The sequence below is a fragment of the Microdochium trichocladiopsis genome, assembly GCF_020744255.1.
Source record: "Microdochium trichocladiopsis strain MPI-CAGE-CH-0230 chromosome Unknown B0I36scaffold_10, whole genome shotgun sequence".
Taxonomy (NCBI): domain Eukaryota; kingdom Fungi; phylum Ascomycota; class Sordariomycetes; order Xylariales; family Microdochiaceae; genus Microdochium; species Microdochium trichocladiopsis.
The window spans coordinates 2,263,957-2,284,382 of NW_025763553.1; the positions used below are offsets into that span (position 1 = coordinate 2,263,957).

General features: G+C 58.3%; 8 protein-coding genes across 8 annotated transcripts; 3 read left to right on the top strand and 5 right to left on the bottom strand.

Moving 5' to 3' along the window:
- Positions 1-135: 135 nt before the first annotated feature.
- B0I36DRAFT_388129 (WD40-repeat-containing domain protein) lies at positions 136-1,796 on the bottom strand. Its single transcript, XM_046161218.1, has 2 exons — positions 1,545-1,796; positions 136-1,480 (listed from the first exon to the last, which is right to left on the bottom strand). The coding sequence occupies exons 1-2, from the start codon at positions 1,610-1,612 to the stop codon at positions 262-264; spliced, it is 1,287 nt and encodes a 428-aa protein (XP_046007619.1). The 5' UTR covers positions 1,613-1,796; the 3' UTR covers positions 136-261.
- B0I36DRAFT_367832 (uncharacterized protein) lies at positions 1,628-2,203 on the bottom strand (the record flags this gene model as incomplete). Its single annotated transcript, XM_046159526.1, has 2 exons — positions 1,628-1,796; positions 1,905-2,203. 2 exons carry the CDS (start codon positions 2,201-2,203, stop codon positions 1,628-1,630), a joined length of 468 nt encoding a protein of 155 aa, XP_046007620.1.
- A 639-nt stretch (positions 2,204-2,842) lies between these two features.
- Positions 2,843-4,051, top strand: B0I36DRAFT_251437 (uncharacterized protein; the record flags this gene model as incomplete). The annotated part of the gene is made up of 2 exons (XM_046150616.1): positions 2,843-3,128; positions 3,243-4,051. Coding segments are annotated over 2 exons (1,095 nt in total), but the record flags the coding sequence as incomplete, so codon positions are not given.
- Positions 4,052-4,081: 30 nt separating this feature from the next.
- On the bottom strand, positions 4,082-8,135 carry B0I36DRAFT_393810 (histidine phosphatase superfamily). Its single transcript, XM_046161478.1, has 3 exons — positions 7,227-8,135; positions 6,978-7,088; positions 4,082-6,283 (listed from the first exon to the last, which is right to left on the bottom strand). The coding sequence occupies exons 1-3, from the start codon at positions 7,867-7,869 to the stop codon at positions 4,113-4,115; spliced, it is 2,925 nt and encodes a 974-aa protein (XP_046007622.1). The 5' UTR covers positions 7,870-8,135; the 3' UTR covers positions 4,082-4,112.
- Positions 8,136-10,790: 2,655 nt separating this feature from the next.
- B0I36DRAFT_377282 (uncharacterized protein) lies at positions 10,791-11,603 on the top strand (the record flags this gene model as incomplete). The annotated part of the gene is made up of 1 exon (XM_046160542.1): positions 10,791-11,603. The coding sequence occupies one exon, from the start codon at positions 10,791-10,793 to the stop codon at positions 11,601-11,603; it is 813 nt and encodes a 270-aa protein (XP_046007623.1).
- Positions 11,604-11,933: 330 nt separating this feature from the next.
- Positions 11,934-12,716, bottom strand: B0I36DRAFT_367836 (uncharacterized protein; the record flags this gene model as incomplete). Its single annotated transcript, XM_046159527.1, has 3 exons — positions 11,934-12,152; positions 12,259-12,463; positions 12,526-12,716. 3 exons carry the CDS (start codon positions 12,714-12,716, stop codon positions 11,934-11,936), a joined length of 615 nt encoding a protein of 204 aa, XP_046007624.1.
- A 1,351-nt stretch (positions 12,717-14,067) lies between these two features.
- On the top strand, positions 14,068-15,467 carry B0I36DRAFT_388133 (uncharacterized protein). Its single transcript, XM_046161219.1, has 2 exons — positions 14,068-15,089; positions 15,302-15,467. Exons 1-2 carry the CDS (start codon positions 14,568-14,570, stop codon positions 15,356-15,358), a joined length of 579 nt encoding a protein of 192 aa, XP_046007625.1. The 5' UTR covers positions 14,068-14,567; the 3' UTR covers positions 15,359-15,467.
- Positions 15,468-16,588: 1,121 nt separating this feature from the next.
- On the bottom strand, positions 16,589-17,883 carry B0I36DRAFT_252771 (LIM-domain binding protein-domain-containing protein; the record flags this gene model as incomplete). Its single annotated transcript, XM_046150705.1, has 3 exons — positions 16,589-17,065; positions 17,129-17,155; positions 17,218-17,883. The coding sequence occupies 3 exons, from the start codon at positions 17,881-17,883 to the stop codon at positions 16,589-16,591; spliced, it is 1,170 nt and encodes a 389-aa protein (XP_046007626.1).
- Between the last annotated feature and the right edge of the window lie 2,543 nt (positions 17,884-20,426).

Below are 20,426 nucleotides of genomic sequence, written 5' to 3' on the forward strand. Positions count from 1 at the left end.
ACATGACAGCACGCGGCCGCAACGGTGCCTCAGGCTCATGCATCACCACGAGCAGCGGCTTGTTATCCCCGTGGAAGTGGCGGGAGCACAGATGTTGAAGACCGGGTGCGAGATGCTCTGCGCGCAGCTCTGCCGCGGAAGCCTGCACGGTAAAAGCGCCTGAAGGTTGAGAACACACGCCTGCGGTGGAGCGGTCGACGTGCGTGACATAAGGCTAACCAGTAATGTATTGTCTCGCAATAATCCTCGTATCTGCCAGCCTCATCGGATCACGTCACCTTCCTTATCAATGCCCTCTGTCATTTCCAAGATGTCACTCCCACCAAGGACACCACTGCCCAGTCCGGTCGTAGCCTTACGCTCGGCGAGCCAGATTTCATGGAACTTGATGCTCTCATCGCTGCTCGCAACGACAATGCAGCCCTCTGCGGCCGTCCGACTCTGCCTCTTTCCAGCCTTGTGATGGTATGTCTCCCTTGGTCCTCCAGGGTAAGGGATTGCATACAGAGCTCGGTGCTCGCCTTCCCACGGTATGGCCGCGATTTGACGACAGTCTGGCCAGCTGAAAACGGCGATCCGGTACGGATGATCTGGCTGCGCATAGCCAAATGTCGCAGCAATCTCGCGGCGCGTTGTGCTCCAGATGAGCGACGTGACTTGCGCTGACACGGCAATCGTGGCGAGCGTGGCACCTGATCCTGCGTGGTAGAAGTGAATACACTTGTCGTTGGAGCCACCTCCTGTGGCAAGCAGGCCTCGCCGCCATGGGCAGAAAGCAATCGCTTTGACCGCAGCACTGTGCCTCCACCGTTGTCTCTCGCTGCCACGAGGAAGCGATCTCACCGTCGTGTCAGGGGTGCTGTTGTCGGCGACAATCTTGTCGACGTCGAAAAGGCAGCAGAGGTTGTCATTGCCTCCTGTGGCAAACTGTTCTCCAAAGTTGGACCAGGCAAGCCCACAGACTTGCTGTGAGTGAACCTTGATGTGGGCAATGAGAGTGATGGCACCCGGCCAGTTGTCGCGGGCAACCTCCCAATTGTCCGGCCACTCGACCGCGTAGTAGTAGACATCGCCAGCCTCGTCACCCACGACCAGGTCTTCGGTCAACACGGTGGCACCAGATCCGAAAGGGTTGAGCGACTTCCTGGGAACCGGTGTAGGACGCCAGCTCACGCAGGCGACAGGTGAGGAGAGCGCGGTCTCTATGCGTGGCAGTAGGCGGTCGTACATGGACATGAGCATGAGAACACCATTTGATCGCCCAAAAGCTAGGATGGACTTTTCACCGGCTTCTGAGGAGAACGCCATTGAGGTCAGCCATGAGCTATCCCTGAATGCGCCGTTCAAGAGTATGACTCCCGTGGCCTCGTCCCAGCTGTATAGAAGGCCGCCCAGTCCAACTGCGAGGGTGTTGCTGTTTGAATCATACGCCATTATTGAGCAATAGAAGTCATCGCGAAGCCCTGGAGCATCAAGGACTCTTCAGTGTGTTAGTGAACCCTCCTAGTCCAGACCGAGGTAGCCCGGCCGATCGGACCACTTACTTGAACGGGGCACTCGGCAGCAAAGAGATCTTGTGCGGGTGACTTTGGACATGTTGACCTCCGTGCATCCATTCGACACCTGTCTAAGCCGTCTTTTGGTCAAGCCGGGATCTTGTCGTCGTCTTGCTTCGACAGCGCGGAAACGTGAGGCGGCCGTCGAAATCCAGCATTCGTGAGGCTCGATCCATCTTGAGCGCGAGAGCAAGCCGACCCTCGTGGTTCTCCTGATCCTGCTCGACTTGGGATCTGGCACTGGCAAAGGAGGTTGTATACAGGCGAGCATTGGTCCCGGCGCCGAGGAGGGAGCCGCGTCGACCCTCGACGGCCCTAGCGCTGGGAGGAACCACGCCGCCAACTGACTAGATGGTGCCGTGGCTGACCTGGCGATCGGGCGCCGAAACTGGCACGGGGCGGAGGTTGAGAGTAGTGCCAGCAATGCTTGGGCCAGGGTCGGCACTCCGAATCGCGCGTCTTGGTGGCAGCATAGCCGGGGCTGATTGAGGCGGGCGGTGGAGAAAGACATCGGGACCGGCATCTTCCGTGCGGCTCAGGCGCTCCGCGGGAGAGAGGACGAGCGGACTCTTGGTGGTGCGGAAGCGGTCAGCGAGCGGCTCGCGGGTCCTCGACGGGACGAAACGGTCTGGCGTGATGGGCGTCATCTGGGGCATGAAAGAGAAGGGTGGTGTATAAATGAATGATTGAGGCTAGCCCGGGACGATTGAGACTGGGGATGATGGCCGTGTCTACCCCCTACCTCGCCCTGTGACGCTGGCGATGAGGTTGGAAGCAGGCGGTGGGCAAACACGCCATGATATGGCTGGACCTGAGGACTGAAGAGAATCCATGCGGGAGGATGAAGACTTTTCTGGGCGAGGAAGGTGCGACTCGTGCACGGGTGCCTGTGCCGAGCACTTGAGGTCAAGGCTGAGGGGAGCTTGAACAACCAAGGTGCTGTACTCTGTCGAGGCCGTGACGATGCACTTACACGCGGCAGGTGGGAGTGAGAGCACAGCTGGTCAGCTGCCTAGAGCTAGGGCCCCGGATGCTTAGGCCCCACACACTTCACAAGTCCCCCGTCACTGAAGCTGGCGGCTCATGCCCCCTCCCATCAGCATCGACCAGCCTGCGGTCCTGCAACTCCCAGTCTGCCCATCTCCAATAGCCCGCAAACCCCCCAAGGCCAAGCTCGACAACGAGCCCCTGGCGCGACCACAACTCCGCCATGGCCAGCGTATGTTGAACCGCTTCGACCTCTCCTCCGTGCCAACAACCGCTGACCAGCATCCACACCCCCGTAGCATGGCGTGACGCGTACTGCCGTTTCCCGCACCGAGAAGCAGCGCCAGCAGGAGCTCGACAAGATCGCGACCTATCGCCAGCTCGAGGACGAGTTCCGCGCCGCCGAGGCCGCATACAAGGCCAGGCCCGAGCCAGCTGCCGACCCGACACTGCTCCAGCTTACGACACGCCTCCTGCGCCTCAACCCAGAGTATTACACAGTATGGAACGTGCGTCGACGCTGTCTAATCTATGGGTCATTGTCCAAACCCTCGGCTGGATCATGGCCCTCGAGGGCGTCGCAGAGTTCTTCTCAGAGCACCACTACCAGGCCGCCCTCCGAGGCCTCCTCGTCCTCTTCTTCGGCCGCGACCCTGCAAGGCCCCGCCTCCCCGACGACTGGGCCGAGTGGTACAACAGCTAGTGGGCCGGATGGCGACGCTGCTGTGCTGCGCGACGAGCTCGCATTCACTTTCCCGCTGCTGGTCGAATATCCAAAATGCTACTGGATATGGCAGTTCCGAGGCTGGGTCCTCGAAGAGGCAATCACTCGGTTGTCTGTGCCTGCCGCGCGCAAGATCTGGGAGACGGAGCTGGGCCTCACGTCCAAGATGCTGAGCAGAGATCGCCGCAACTTCCACGCGTGGAGCTACCGCCGCGAAATTGTGGCCAGGCTTGAGAGCGCAGCTCTTGCTGGAAACAGCATGGCCGAGGACGAACTCGACTACACGACACGCATGATTCGGGTCGACCTGAGCAACTACTCTGCGTGGCACGGACGGAGCTCCCTGCTGCCTAGGGTACTAGACGAGCGCAAAGCTGACGATGCAGCGCGCACCAGGGCACTGGAGGAGGAGCTTGCACTGTTGCAGGATGCATTGAACGTCGGGCCGGAAGACCAGAGCCTTTGGTTCTACCATCAACACATTATATCACAGATCGCCGACGTCGATTCGGGGCAGGGCCAAGGCAGCATTGCGCCGCGCCTATCTCGTGAGCAACGACAGGCGTATATCCAGCAGGAGATTGATTTCATTAAAGACCTGGCACAGGACTACGGGGACGTCAAGTGGATCTATCAGGCGCTGATAGGCTGCACGGCCGCACTTCGCGGACTAGGGGTCGGCATCAGCGACCAAGCAGAAGATCGGGAGGGGTGGCTTCAAAAGCTACGAGACACAGATCCGCTCCGCGCTGGGCGATGGCAGGACCTCGAGGCTTCAATGTAGATGATACGGAATACGATATTTCTTATGTGCGCGCGACTTGCGTTTCAGCGGCGCCCCGAATCTAAGCACCGCACTTGCTCCGGACGAGGCTGGCGTTCTTGCCCACCAGCCCATCAAAATAAGCCAGCAGCGTCTCGGCGGGCAACATGTCCATGAGACCGAGACTGGGGTTTGACGACCTGAGCACCTTTCCGCCAAACAGGACCCTCACATGCCACAATCCAGTCTTGACCTTCTGCCAGAGCTCAAACACAATCTCTGCGCCCATCCCCGGCCAGACCATGTGGTCGATCTGAAGCACACTGAGCAGCCGGCTGGTCGACCCGTCATGCGCAAAGTTGTGCAGATACAGCAGGCCGTCCCCGTTCCCAGTACCCTCCATCTTGCCCCGCAAGTGCGACGCCAGCTCGGCGATCCAGACGCCCAAGCTCGCCGCGCTCGCGGCCAGCGTCTCGGGCCCGGCATCGCGGTAGATGTGCGAGTACTCCCACTGGCCGAGCCTGTACACGGCATCGGCCTGGGCCTGGGTCACACACTGCTGTGCAGGACTTGTGCCCTGCTGCCCACCAGCCTTGCACGGGAACGGCTTTGCATGACACTGCCGCGCGGACAGGTTATCATAGTAATGATCGAAGCTCGCGTGGAAGCCCAGGTTGTCATTGTTCGGATCCAGGCCCGCGATCGGGTCGAGCTGGGCGTACAGCGGCGCAGCGCGGGCCAGGTGCTCTGCCCAGCGGGCGTTCTTGGCCGGTGATTTTATGCTGCTGAACAGCGAGGACGCGGTCGGGCACGAGTACTGCGGCTCGAGCGAGTCGATGCCCGTGGCCTGGATGAGGAGCGGGACGGCCTGCGCGGTGAGCGAGGGGAACATGCCCCCGATGAACATGCCTGCTACTTGCGAGGTGATGACGTTGTTGGTCACGCGGAAGGCGACGTCGCCGCGTGGGGACTTGGTCGTGGCCGGGAGGAAGTTGAGCAGGTCGTGGTACACTGCGTACAGGTCCCGGCCGTGGACAAAGCTGTCGTCCAGCCCGCCCGCGGTGATCTGCGGGAACTGGCACGTGCCTTGCCAGCCTTTCGGGGTGAACGGATTGATCGGGGAGATTGTGCCGCGCCAAAAGGCGGCGGCGGGCTGATGAGATGGGTCCTGGTGGTGGTGTCCTGGTGGACCTGCCGGATACGGACCGCCGGGAGCCGGAGCCGGAGCGGCGCGTGGACGGGGCGGACGGATGGGTCCGCCGGGTGGTGGACCATCACTGGACTCGCCAAAGGGCGCGCCGTAGTAGAACAGGCCTTGGTCGTCACAGTTCCACGGGTAAGGCTCGACGGGGAAGGAGTTGCTCGCATAGGGCGTGCGCTTGTGGTGGCGCTGCATCTGCATAGAGAAGCGGGAGGTGTTAGTTTGGATGGCCTTGGGAACGAGAGAATGGAACCAGAGAATCATGGGTCCAGGCTTGTAGTTGATAATAAGTCGACTTACCACCTCCACGTACTTGAGGACGTACTGGCCCTTTGGCGGTACGACATACTCGGTCTTGCGCGCATGGGGCATGTTGCACCAGTTGTACGTCGAGTAGTCCACTCCAGCGGGCGTCTGGGAGCTATTGAAGATGAACCCGTACGCCGCGTTGGCCGGGTCGAGCGCCGCCGTGAGGTTGTTGATCTGCGAGCTGCTCGGCGGGTACCAGTTGAGGTCGACGGTCTGCGCCGCAGCAGCAGCAGCAGCAGGCGAGGCCAGGATTGTCGAGGCGAGTGCCGCTGCTGTTACCGCCATTTTGTGGACGGCAGGGCTCACGGGCCGAGCTTGGACTGGCGAGAAGGGCGGCAGCATGTTGGTGGTGATGGGGTCTTGGTATCCGCTCTGCAGGCTTGTCAAGGCCGCAATGACTTGTTGTGGCGGCTGGGCGGTTGCTGCTCGCGTGAGGAGCAAGGAGAGCAAAACGATCTGGGGTGTCATGGCCTTTTTCAAGTGCCACGATCCCAACCTGGCGGGCCTGAACGTGTCGCCGTCGGTGACGATGATGATTGCAACGTCATTCGAAGCCGGCCTCCACTGGCAAGGCACGTGGGAGCGGCCACGGCCCCGATGTGCCGTCAATCCTGGTTCTTCGTGACTTGTGCGAATCAGCAAAAGCTTTGGGTAACATGCCACGCCATCAATGCCCTGCGTGATCTGCGGGCCGTGGATGGAAATGGTCTTGACTGATAATGTCGACGCCAGGAACAAGGGGACTGGACTGGGGGATCTTCCCCGCCCACGCGCTAGATAGACCCTACAACGCCACCTCTGGGAGCCACGTTGGGCGCGGCAGCCCGCCGACTGGCTCAGGCAACCGGCGCCCTTCAGCGGAGTTCCCACTGTGGCTTTCAGGGGTCCCTGTGCTCTAGCTTAGCCTTGGCTCTGTTTCTGCGGGTGCTGGAGCTATCGTGCTGGTTGCCATTGAGCCTAGCTGATAACCTCTTTGTGTTCAACACACGTGCATGCCCACAGAATCTACGACACGAGATATTCTCTGTCCCAGACTACTCATCGGCCTCGTCATCTGTAGAGTATTAGTAGTACGCAAAATTCAAGCATCAGACACGTGGTACGCCACTTCGCCAAAGTCGTTGCCATTCACACCAGAGCAATGAGGAAGGCTCTGGCGAATGGCGAACGCGCAACAATTTCAAGGGGTAGTGACCGATGTCCAGGTGCAGAGCCAGCCAAGGATACAGGGAAAAACCACAAACTGCAGCTGATTTTGCATCGTGCTCGTCCGTTCTTGTGGGGCTGATTCTTAGTGTAGTGCTCACACCTCCTGTCAAAGAGGAACCATCACTTCCGTTCTGATTGATAGTCGCTGTAGCTAAGAAGCCCCCCTCTTGCTTCTGATGCCCAGCCTCCCCAGGAACCCACTGCGCCGATTCCGGCCCGCGGGCTCACTTTCGTCAAGCACTCCGACCCGCAGCGCCGGCTTGTACTTCTCCAGCAGATACCGGCGGTGGTATTTGTCAAACTTCTTGGTCGCGTCCTTGCCGGCGACGCCGAGCAGGACTTTTTTTGTTCCAAGTTAGCGTGTCTATCATGCAAAGTTGCAATGTGGCTCACTTGTCCTCTTGGATGTAGAATCAAGACAAATATGCGGGGTTCAGCTGATCCGGTGACAAGGAAGCAGACAAACAAGATACGTACTCTTGGCACCACCGGGGTGCTTGACTGCAAAGTCGGTGCAGTCGTACACGTCGTTGTCAATCGCGATCCAGCAGTCTCTGGCGTGGTTGTGCAGCGCAACCTCGCGGAGGGTGAACTTCTTCAGGGCTACGGGAGGCGGCGCGGGGCGGGAGGCGTCCGCTTCGGCCGCTGCAGGGTGCTCACCGGGCGTTGGGACCGGCGCCGACTGGACGGTCTCGAGCGAGTCGACGGGATCGGCCTCGCTAGCTTCGCCGGCTTCGCTCGGCAACAACAGTGTGGGGAGCTTCAAGAGATTTCCGGGTGGTTGTGGCGGCATCTCAGAATTTGTGGGAAAGGCGCCGGTCGTCGTTGTAGCAGTGGGAGTGGTGGCCGTGGTGTACTCTTCGAGTTGGCTTCTCTCAAGGGTCCCTTTCGGGTCGACTGAGATGGGGGCCCGTTGGCCATCTGGGTTGGTCTGTGGTGGCCGACCGGCGGGTTGTTGCTTAGTTGTGGGCGTATCGCGTTCAACAGGCGAGAGCCGCAGCCATGACTGGCTGATGCTGCTTGATGATACGGCCGCGATCTCGACGTGGAATGCCGTTGGCTTTTGGAAATGGTTCGGTGAGCCGATGCGAGCTGCGGGGGTGAGTCTCAGCGGCTCCATCTCCTTTGCGGCCGTGGCGGAGCGCGCGGCGGCTTTCAGTGTTCTCAACCTGGAATATCTCCGGTGAAATGTTGAAGCTCTGGGGCCTGCGACACTGTCGTCTGCGACTTGATTTCCCTAGCTCCGGGTGGTCTGAAGGCCGTGTGCTTGGTGTCTGCGTGCTCGAGGATGAGTGCTAGATTGTCGTCGTGAGACTGCGATAGTTCAGAAGGAGGACTACTTGTTGGCCGACGATCTCAATGACGACGAAGTTGGTAACAATGGCCACGCTTACAAGCGTGCGAGTCAAAGAAGGGTCCCGAGCAAGTCTTCTGAGGTTGCGCTGAGCCTGATTCGTAGAGCATGGCACTCCGAGGTGGTGATCAAGCAGCGGGCACTTCCAGGATTCTCTTGTGCTGTCAAGCGGGGTTGCAGAATGTGACTGTGCAAGAAAATCTTGTGATTGCAGGGACCAGATGAAGGATGAAGTAGAAGCAAAGTGTTTGTACCCTTGCGGCGACCTCCCGAGAGCCATGAATCTGTCCTGGGCCAACTTAGTACTACCTTTTGATTGCTACGCCAGGCTGCCACTGTTATCCCGCGCTTGATGTGGCATACAAGTAAGTAACCGCCATCTTCAGGCCCTGGTCGCGTTTCCTGTTCTCTCGACGGACCACGTAGTCTTGCGTCGAGAGCGATTTGCCGAGTAACCCCATCTCATACAACAAACGGTTCCGAGTTCCACGACACCGAGGCACGCGGCAAGTGGGGAACACTGATTGTGGTTCATTCCCCGGACGGGTGCGTTGAGGGGAAGCCTGGTGTTACGCCAGGGGGCAAGGACCAGCCTAGGAATGCTTGGTTGGTGGCGTACGTTCCAGCATCGTCGCTGGGAACAACTGACCGTGGTCACTCCGGCAAGCACTAACACATGACCATAAAGGCGGGAACTCCAGATTGATGACATCCCGTCAAATCCAATTGGAAAGTCGCAGGACGATTTAAAGATCATAATGCATAGCATCATTCCGCGTGCACCTCTATGTTATTCATTCATATCACGTCCAACGTGCCGATCGAGCCAACAGAGGCTGTCATCTCTCTTCAATGTATTACAGCAGGCTTGACAGGCTGTTGGTGATTCGTTGCAGGACAGAGTCTTTTGCGTGGCGGGTCTCAATCGGCACTGGGCAGCATAGCTTGATAGATCCCGGATGTGATGCTGGGTGAGTAGGTTTGGTTACAGCTGCTACGATGTGTGCCCTACAAGCACCCACCTGTACACGAGGCCTTATCAAGCATGTAGCACTTTCCGAGCTCACAAAATACGATGGGCTTCGACTACTGGAGTGTTACTTGTGTTGGAAGAATTCCCTCGAAGAGAAAACCGACCTTGTCGAAGGCGCTCGTATCTCGTCCTCGCCCGAAGCGTCATGACAAAATCCTGGCAGAAGGATGCGCCAAAACAGGGACGACAGCTTGTGCATGATCATGAGGACTTACAAGCCAGGCTGCCTAATCTCAACTACAGGCTCAATCAGTGAAGTTCACCAGATCACTAGAACCCATCCAACGGCCCCACAACTCCCGCACCAAAAGCTCTCAACTGAGGGCGTCCACGAGGAGCGAATTGGTTTCCCAATTGGGCAGCAGCTAATCCTCTGAGCCAATCACGCCTCACTGACGGCGTTGACGATCGCTGCCTTCGGCCTCTCTTCCAGCGTGCCATGCCGAGGTCGGCTCCGAGGCGGAACGAGTGCCGAAGCCGACAGTCAAGCCTTGACGATGGCCTCTGTAAGCCGCCAATGGGCAACCACTTGGCAGAGTTTGCCTTGCCCGGCGCTATTTGACCCGCGAAGCTGCTGTGGTCCAGGCCTTTCTATCGATTAGTCGTTGCAGAGTGCATTCCCGTTTCTCAGAACACCTTGGACAGCTAGCTACTTGCACGGTGAATAATGTCGCCATTTAAACCGTGACGCGACAAGCCGCGATGGTCTTCGGCACACCTTTCTGCAAGTACCAAGATTCAAAAACAAGTCACCTTGGCTTCTCGGCCCGGCACTTCGCACCTGTCGTATAGAACGAAACAACATGGGCAGTCGACAACTCAGCATGGCGGAGGGAAGACAACCCGCCCTGTTGGTCGAGAGAGACCAGCGAGTAGAGGCAGGGGCAGCATACACGCATCTGGCTAAGAAAGCTTGTACAAGAATAGTCTTCGGTGTTGTTCACAGGTCATACATATGAACTCAAACGTCAGGCTCGGTTCTGGCAAGGACCATGGTACATTGGTTCCATCCTCGAAATTTCGCAACAAAGCAGAGCCACTCAACTGACCAACGTAATGGTCATTTACATGGAGTAATGCAGGAACCCGAGCAGGAGCAAACTTGGAAGCGCTGGCGCGCTTGCGCCAACACCACTGTTGTGTGATCATCTATTTGCAAGAGCCAACCAACACGAACAAAGGCACATGACCACACAAAGAGCGGCTCTGCCCTTGGACTCGCGACTCGGCGTTGCTCCTGGAATGGCAGCACCGCACATCCAGCATTGCTTCCTTGCCATCAATGCTCTTGCCGGCGCTGCTCGTTCACCACATTCTTCTCGCTGAGAGACACGGCTCTCCTTTTTGGCTAGGATCACAAAGGAACACGCCCAGCTCTTTTTTCCAGACAGACAAGATGGTATGCCCAACGGTCCACCTACACCATCTCGGTGATGATGCCCCCATCGACATGCCTGCAGGACTTCATACGGCCATCAGCGAAGCCTCCTCACCAGTTCAGAACGAGAAGAACGAGGCACACTTGTCCCCCACTCTCCGTCAGAACGAACCCCACCAACAGAAACAAGATGTCCTGCATCGCCAGCCCAGCAGCAGAAGCGATGGCCGGCTCACCGTAGCGGAGTGGCTGTCGCCCGACTTCACCCCGAAGTACATGAACCTCATCATCCAGGAGTCGGTGATCCTGGGCGCCGGCGCGGCCGCCATCCTCCTCCAGGTCGCCGAGCCCGGCGTCGCCGCAGGCGTCAACGAGCACAGCAACTTTGCGGAGCGAGTGGGAGACCGCCTGCGCACGACCATGACATATGTGTACTGCGTAGGATTTGGCACGCCATCCGAGAAGCGCGCCATCGCGAACGCAGTGACGCGAGTGCACAAGCATGTCAACGGGGTGCTCAACGAGGGAGAGAGGAAGAAGAAGGGCCAGCGGTACAGCGCTCTCGATCCGGAGCTCCAGCTCTGGGTCGCCGCAACGCTGTACTACACCGGGCTCGACATCTACCAGCGGGTGTTCGGCCCCATCGAGGACGAGCATCTCCATGAGGAGATCTACCATGAATATGCCGTCATCGCCATCTCCCTGCAGGTGCCGCCCGAGATGTGGCCGCGCGACCGCCGCGCTTTTCTCGAGTACTGGGACGCAAAAGTGGCCCAGCTGCAAGTCACCCAGCACGCGCGAGAGGTCGCCAGGGACCTGCTCTACCTCCCCAGGGCCCCTTGGTACCTGCGTGTCCTGACGCCGAGTCTGCGCTGCTTGACGGCCGAGCTGCTGCCGCCCAGGATCCGCGAATACTTTGGCCTCCGCAGCAACAGTTTCTGGTATCATGTGCACATGCTGGGCCTGAGGGCCGTGTACAGGTGGCTTCCGCTCATGGTGCGCAGCTTGCCGGTCCGGTACTACTTGTGGGACATGCGCAGGCGGCTGAGCTGCCACCGGCCCGTGTTCCACAAAGGCATCGGTAGCTAGCTGATCGACATGAGGGCTAGGAGGAGGCTAAGGAACCTCTTGGTTCCCGAGAGGGGCGGCGAGAGCAGTGTCCGGGCAGACAAGAAAACTGGTCGAGACTGTATCACTGGGCTGGACAGCCGGATAGCATCTGGGGCTTTGCAAGAGTATTATCACTTTATGTCTACGATCATTTTGGAGTTTTCCTGCTGTTGCGCATGTTTTTGCCTTGCTTATCTTTCGCGTTCTGTGTGCAGATAGTGAGCAGGCATCATCAACTCTATTTGATCAAGGGTTTTCCTCGTTCCGCTCATCGTTCCACCAAATGCCATCCATCTCCAAGGCAGGGCCTTACAACAAGGCGTAACCCACAGCACCAACAAGGCCCGCGGCACCCGCGACTGCTGCCCTCCTCGCAGCCTCCGGGATCGGCGCAGGAGCAAGCGCGGAGCTCGTGACTGACTGCACCGCGGCGGCTGTTTCTTGGGTGGCTTTAGTCCACGCCTTGTCGCCGGTATGTACTGTGCCGGCCACGTTTTTGAGGAACGTTCGCAATTCTGGCGATAGCTCCTGGTGACATCCATCAGCCTTGCGCGTCATGAACGTGGGGACAAGAAAGTGACGAGCATGCCCCGATGAAAGGGGAAAATGAAAGAGAAGAAGGACGCAGACATACCTGATACCAAGCCGGCGTAGAGCCAGACGCAAAATCCGCCGACACGCTGGCACGATAGGACGTGTTCATGAGCTGCACGAGGACTGATGGCGGGATGGCTGTGTATATCTGGGCTTTGAGGACCTCCGGAATAGACAGGCCCACGGTCGTAGTTGGGCTCGGGAGCATAGGCCCGAGGCTGGTGATGATGTCTAGGTAGTTATTGCTGGACGGCAGGTTCGGTCAGTTCAGTAACCCTCACAAGCAGCAAAAAAGACTAGAACGTACAGGAGGCTGGAAACGTAGGGCACGTTAATGAATGGTTGCGTTGTCCCTTTTGTTGTTGATGATGCGGGAAGGGATGTTCTTGCTGGCGTGGGCGCGGAAGTGGTTTGTCGTTCTTTGACCTGGGCGTTGTTGGCATCGCTGGCGAAAGCAACTGCCATCAATAATGTGGCTACTAGAAGGAGCAAATGCATGGCTGACCATGTACTAGCAAGCACGGCCGTGAATATCTAGAAGCACTTGACAGAAGGAACCGCGGGGCGTAGTCATGAGATAAGAGAGAAGTTTGTCTAGCGACTGGTTTCCACGAGCTAATGCCACACTTCAAGGTTAACAAACCAACGCTGCAAGGTCTGTCCGTCGGGTATCCAGCGCTGGCATTAGCGGCCCCTTGGCCGACACTTACAGAATCAAAGACCCAGGCACACAGGAGTCCCACCTGCTTCCGCGAACCAATCCTGCATGGACTTTCCTGACAGGGTGACTTATCGTGAGATCGGGCTTTGAAACCTCGAGCCCCAACACACACCTGGCAGGCCTGTCAGTGTTTGAGGTTGCAGCAGCACCCTGATGTAGTGGTGCACATGCAGGGGTCCCACCAATATTGCCCTTAATATCGTCCTCGAGATGGGCCCGTCAGTGCAAGAGGCCGCTTTCTTGAGAGGAACCAAGTTGAGCGGCAAGAACTTCACAATGGGAAGCATTGAAGAACACCGAACTAAAGCAAGGAGTCGTAGTCGAGTTATGCAATTATCCAGCGGCAGCGGCGGTGACACGATGAGCCATAGAAGCAACACGCAGGTGATCTCTCCTTGACCACAGCCACAGGGAGTGAGCCACAGCCAGAGTCGACGGGCAGGGCTGCAATAGCTCGCAGGTTTCAGAGTCAGCCCAAGCCGGAATGAGGCTTTGCATTGCAAACTTTCGGCGGCCGCGGCCCTTCACTTTATGCCTGACGGGAAGGCGTGTTTCGTCACTCCCGCCATGGCTGTGGACAAATATCCCAAAGAGGCAGGCCCCTAGAATCTGACACGCGCTGACTGCCGGCATGTGCACAGCGCCCACTGGCACGCTGTGATTGCGGGGGAACGTGGCTAATGCCGCAGGGGCGCCCTGGGGGCCAGGGGCTGCTGTCAAATGTCTTTGGACTTCAACCTGGCGCAACAACACCATGTCGTGGTTATCTGTGTGACAAGTGTAAGAGAAGCTACTGTGTGGCAAATATCCCTCAATCTTGGGTTGCCGGCTTGACACAATCAAGCACGAGCGGCTTGGAACGCAAGTGCAGCGCCCGTCGGCAATAGGGCTGGTTCGCAGCACGCATTGCGAGTAAGTGGCTAGTGAAATAGACTGTTTTTCCGCCTGGGAAGAGTGATGGGACGGTCATGGAGATGGCGTAGACCGATGCAGCTACTTTGTAGAATCACCCAGGGACGTGCGGCTCAAACCGGTGGCTTGGGCTTGGGCGGAGCCGGAGCCCATGATCGCTGCCCAGGACATGCCCCGGGGGTTGCTCCATCAGGGGTGCAACCCCTCGACCCTCATCCACTCTCAACTCCTCCCTCACTTCCACTCAGATCGGAACGAACCCAGAGCAGCTGCGGCGACGAGGCCTTCCTTTATGGAAATCCCTTGCGAACAGCGTCGATCAAACTTTGCAAGGGTACTCCGCCAATTACGGGATGCAGGTTTCCGCTGTGTCGGATCGTCACAGGTGGCAAGGATGTTCCGGCAACTGCTGATTTAAGGTATGCTTGGATCGTGGTTATTGCGCCCTCAGGATCTCCGATCTGGAAAGTAAAGTACCTGAGTGTCGGGATTGCACAAGGGGCTCTTCTCCCTTGGCCGCCGAGACTCTCGATATCTACCAATCCTATCCCGCGTGCCGTGCTTCATCTCGTGATCCCACCACTTTTAACTCTTCATCGACCATACGCTGTTTTGAGGCCGGACCAACTCTGACGATACTGCTCGCCCACTTACAACCAATATATCCATAAGAACAAAGATAATTTTAATTCCGCACAACAACCCTAATCACCAAGATGAGGACCATCTCAGCATTCACCATCGCCATGGCGATCCTCATGCCTGCCACGATCCTCGCCACAGTCGTGCACCCCTCCTCCTCCGCTTCCTCCCCGTATCCCGACGACGACGACACAATGCACGCCACAGCACTCCTCGAAGCGCGACAAAACCTTGGCACGACACTCTCTCAGCTCAGCGACCTGGTCTCCATCCTCAACCAGATCGTGACCTCGCTCAAGCCGCAGTTCTTCGAGGACATGAGCACCCTGATCACCGGGCTCGCCGACCTCATGGCGGCGCCTCTGCCCGCGCAGCTGCGCGGCCTGATCAACACGGCCACCGACCTGCTGGGCGGGCTGGGCCCCGTGCTGAGGTTCATCGGCAAGATCGACTTTGCGAGTCTGACGGAGTCGGCGCAGGGCCTGTTTGAGCCGCAGTTTGTCGCCGACAGGGTCAAGCTGATGAAGGATGTGTCGGGCTTGATTACGACCCAGTTTATCCAAAAGGTTGTTGACGTGGTTGATGAGCTAGCTCCTGTAAGTCGCTGCTGTTTGTCCGTTTTGTGCTTTGTGAACGAGTCTTTCTGTTATTGGGGAAGTTGCCCCCGGAATTCAGAGAGGCTTCCGCCCTTCTCCTCATACCATGGTCTACTTACTCCTTCTTTCTCTGTTGCTTGCCGCATCGTAATTCCAGAACGAACCGTGTGCCCAGGACAACTGACTGACCAACCACTTTCCAACTTCCACAGCTCATCGCAGCAGTATCACAATTCATAACAGCCCTCATCGCCTCGTTCATCGGATGAGCCGCTGGCCGACCACCCATCTCGCACACACACACACACATATATACACACACACACATATATATATATACATATCTACATACACACCTGGGTACATATACACTTAGGCGCTTGCCCAGTCCCGGCCAGCGAGGAGCGAGGGAAACCAGACCACCATCAATCAAGCAACTGAACAAAACAGGCAGGCTACCCGCAACAAATTTAACAGGATATCTCCAACATCGTCACGATCGAGTCTTACATCGTTGATAGTTTAAAATTTATCCCCATACAGCATGAACCAAGAAAGAGAGAGAGCAAGGTCTTCCTCCTTTCCATCCTCGGCTCGCCCCGATCAGATCATGGCCTCCATACATGAGAGGGTGTCTCATGAGAGAGAGAGTGAGAGAGGGGGGGGAGGGGGGGAGGGGGGGAGGATACAAACTCATCTCCTTTTCAAAACACTGGAGCACGCATTCGGTCGTTGAGCCGACCCTACTCAGCCACTACGCCCCCCCCCCCCCCCCCCCCCCGCCCCTTAAATCAATCACGGCTCTTCACCTAAACATGTGCACAAGCTTCAAGAGCGAGGAACAAGGGACCGACGACAGCCATACGCGTAAGGTAGAGAGAGAGATGTGTGTGACGCTGGTGAATTTGTTCATTTCCTCCACCCTTCCCCGCGCTGTGCCCTTTTCAAAACATACAATTGCTACTTTCTTTTTGCGAAATCGAAGATCTGCTTTCATGAGTAGTCGAGAAAACCCCCACGCTCTGTCCCCTGGCTGCCCACAAGCCCAAAAACATTAATGACTTCAATGCCGGCCCTCAATTTACAGAGCGCTGAGACATAAAACAAACAATAATACGCCCAGTGCGCCAAGAGAGAAAGAATTGATACCGGGCCGCTCCGAGTAGACTTCGTAAACACAAGCAGGGGCCGTGTCAGAATGTGGTGCCGTGCTGCGCAGCGCGTAGCAGCACTTACGCGCCCGACAAAGCGCCCGACGCCATGAAGCAGTTCTTCAGACACCGAAACTCTGACACGCAAGCCAAGACGACGTGAACAATCAAAACTGCGCATATGCCAAGGTGTGCTCTGTCAGCTCATTCAGAAAATTGCGCGCAGGAGTAATCCAAAAGGCTGCTGTCAGACATGAACGCCGTGATGCTTGGAAACGATGAAATACAGCGCGCTGCGTAAGACACTCGTGTTTAGTCGACAGATTGTTCGTCATGGCAAAGGACCCTCTAAGCGGGGTTGCCCTTGGCGCGCTTCGCCATGCGTGGCGTCGCAGGCTTTTTCGCAACTCCCATGCCATTGACTTGGCCTCCGGCAGCTATCGCATTGCCGCCGTCGTCCTCTGTCTTGACCCCGGACGGCCGCCTCCGCTTGTTGCTGGCAGGGCTCGTGTTGGCGCTTGGTCCGCTAGAGCTCGTGCCCTGTTGACTGGCTTGCAGCTGCATGGCAGGAGCCTGCATCTGACCTTGAGCCGGGCTACCAGTGTTCGCGATGTGCGGCGACCCTGGGAGGGCCATGTGCGCCGCAGCTGGCGAGGCCCCCATACCGAATTGACCAAAGCTTGGTGTCCGGGGCTGCTGGGGGATGTTGCCCTGGCCATTCGCCATGGCTACCTGACCGCTGGCAGAAATGACGGTGTTGACGTATTGCTCGAGCGCCGCATATGGGCCGACACCCGGGTTTGCTTGCGTTTGGTGGAACAAGGGCTACGGAAAAATTAGTTAGGTGCCGTGGGAAACCGGCTTGCTTCGCTCTGGGAGGTAACTTACGGTCATGTACCCCATAACCTCACACATCTGCGCATGATTCGTGTTAGTTGGTCTGCTCGACTGAATGGGTTCTGTGGATCGGAACTCACCTCCAAAAACGGGGACACGCCCTTGGGCACTCCTTGGCGTGTGATGATGGTTTCCGACAGCGCAATGTCGGGTGGCGGCCCGGGAGGAGACTTCATCGTCTTGGGTTTCGGTTTCTTGCTCATCTCGGGAGATTTGGCCCCGGGAGCAGGGTCATTCAGGTTCTTCCACTGCTTGCCCCATTCGTGAGACGGCTTGGCCGCCTCAAGGACAGAGGCATGGGCGAGGAACTCGTCGTGACTCGTAATGTTGAACTCGAAAAGTTGAAATTTCTGTTCACCGTCGAAGTGCACGCGCAAGCTGCCGTGCCAGACGACATGGGAGTCGTCCATCCACTGGATGAACGATGACTTGCCATTCTCAATGTAGTGTCCGTTGCCGGGGAGGCCCTTGTCAACAGTGCCCTTGCCCAGAGTTAGTGTCATGCTGCGAATACCACCCTCGAAGCTGAGCTGGAAGAAACGCGCCAATGCGACTTGAGGGATGTCAAATTGCGGCAGGTCGTGGTGTTTCGAGCCATCGCCACAGTCGATTGGTTCTGTCTTGAGGGGTATTAACCGGAACGTTGCCTGTTGCGAGAAGAATTGGTTTACGAAAGCCTGCCAGTATGCCGTGTCATCCTTGGCACTGCCAGCTGGGGGCCCGCTGAGGTGCTCGTTGAACTGCATCAGTTTGAGCAGGCATTGACCCTTCACCATGTTCTCGTTCTTTTGCTGCTGCATCTGCTGCAAATTGGCCATCTGCTGCTGCTGGACTGCGAGCAGCTGGGCATTTTGCAGCTGTGCCTGGCCCGCTTGTTGCATTTGTTGCTGCCCAGGAGCCGCATTCGGTGGCTGAGCCTGGGGAGCGCCCTGCTGTGGTTGTTGGGGCCCGGCCGGCGCGGGCTGTCCCTGCTGTGGTCCCGGCTGTCCTTGCTGGGCTTGCTGCTGGGCTTGCTGCTGGGCTTGCTGCTGCTGCTGCTGCTGCTGAGCCTGAGCTTGGGCTTGAGCCTGCGCCTGCGCCTGCGCCTGAGCTTGGGCCTGTTGGGCCTGAGCCTGTTGCTGCTGGGCCTGTTGTGCTGCCTGTTGTTGTTGTTGCTGCTGCTGCTGCTGCTGCTGTTGCTGTTGTTGCTGCTGTTGAGGGGCAGACTGGGCAGGACTTGGCCCGGCGCTCTGTGGCTGGCTTGTCTGTGCCATAGCAGGCGTCGACACTCGCTGTGGTGGCTGGGTCGTTGACTGTGGCTGCTGCTGCTGCCCTGGCTGCGGAGGCTGGCCCTGGGCTTGACCTTGGTTCTGCGCAGCATGCTGCGCTTGCTGCTGCGACTGTTGCTGGGCCATGTGCTGCGCGGCGATATGCTGTTGATGTGCCTGTTGTTGCTGCAACGCTTGCATCTGCTGCGGCGTCATCTGCGGATGTCCTGGCTGGCCGGCGTGGTTCATCTGGTTGTTGGCAGCTTGCTGGGCCGCCTGCTGTTGCTGCAGTGCCATGTGCTGCGCCATTTGTAGCTGGGTGCAAGGAATCAGCGTTAGCTGCCAGACATGAGACAATCTCGGGGACGCTGCCTACCTGTGCTTGCTGCATGACTTGTGGGTTTTGATGTTGTCCTTGCTGGGCAAGGTGTGCCTGCTGCAGGTGCGGCGGCAGCGAGACCTGGCGCATACCGCCATTCCTCATGGCAGCGAACTGGTTGATCTGCTGCTGGTTCATGGGGACGTTGACGGGCATGCCATTTGGTTGGGTCATTCCGCCGTACATCTGCTGTGCGACCATAGCCTGTTGTCGTTGCGCCTGAAGCATCCGCTGCTGCTGCAGAGCTAGGATGTTTGGTGATTGTTGCGCCGCCACTATAATCACAGAGGGTCAGTGTATCTAGTACCACACTCCATGGTTGACGTTGTGCTTCTACGAGAGAACATACTGGCAAACTGCTGTTGCTGCTGTTGGAACATCTGAGGGTTTAGATGTTGGAGCGCATGAGCATTAGGGCCGCCCGCGCCAGGAGGCATGCCACCCATGAGGGCTGCTGCGTTGACCTGTCCACCGGGACCCGACACGCCGCCCATATGAGCCATGTGCTGGGGCATGCCGGGCTGCGCACCAGACTGGCTCGGGTTGTGCGCCATACCGGGCGCCATAGGGTGCCCGCCAGGCACACCAGGATGTTGCTGCATGCCTGGGTGGAAACCGGCTGGTCCCATCGCCTGCATCATGTCTGGGATGGTGGGCTTTCCACCAGACTTGTGGTCGATGCTGGCGATTGTTGGTTTTCGTGCTTCGCGCGAGGCTCGAGTATCGCGATCCTGCGGTTGTGGGAGAGGGGTGATTCGAGCCGGGGGCGCACAATCAAGCCGTGGCGTTCAAGACGGTCACTTCAGTGCACGATGCGAGGCGCTTCCATATGGCAAGCTGACGGCGTTTGGGGAGAGTCGTGGCAGCGCAATGGCGATGGTGGGAGCTGGGAGCCAGGACGGACGGTGGTCGGACTGGTCCTGGAGGCGCGGAGACGCGAGAGGCGGCGAAACAGGGATCGAGCGAGGTGGTCGAACAGATCGCGAGAAGGGCGTGCACGGTCGGGAAGAACCTGCGATGGCTCTGATGGCGCCGCTGCAGAGGGTGTGCGGATCGTGCGGATGACTCGGACACGGGAGAGGGCGACGAGGAGCAAGTGGTGCGAGACAGGCGCGGCAGCGACCGACCAGGGCGAACAGGGCAACCGACTGCACACAAGGCGGATGGTGCGGCGCAGATGGGAAGAGTGGACTCGCGGAGGGGAGGATATGGTTAGAGACAAGGCCGGCGGAGGAATGCGCACGCGCAAAAGTAAGTCTTGGGGAATGAGGCTGTCGTGGACGACGTCGTCGCTGCGTGGGAGTCGCTGATACGCGCGCGGCGAGTGGACTGGACTGGACTGGACTGGGCTGGCGGCGGACGGAGCTGGGCAGACAGAGAGAACAGACAGGGCAGGCAGGGCAGGGCAGGGCAGGGCGAGCAGCGGCGGGCGGGTGGGAGCGGCAGCGATCGCCAGACTGGGCAAGAGCAGAGCAGAGCAGGCCTGGCCGGGCTTGGGCCCAATGTTTATCTGGTGGACCGTGTGCAGCAGAGCGAGCAGCCACATTCAACCAACACCCGCGCACGCAGGCCTGGGGGTGGGGCCCAGCACCCATGGTACATACTGTATGTAGCAGAGCGGGGCCGCCATGATTTCATACTGTCCAACGTGATCGTGTACATA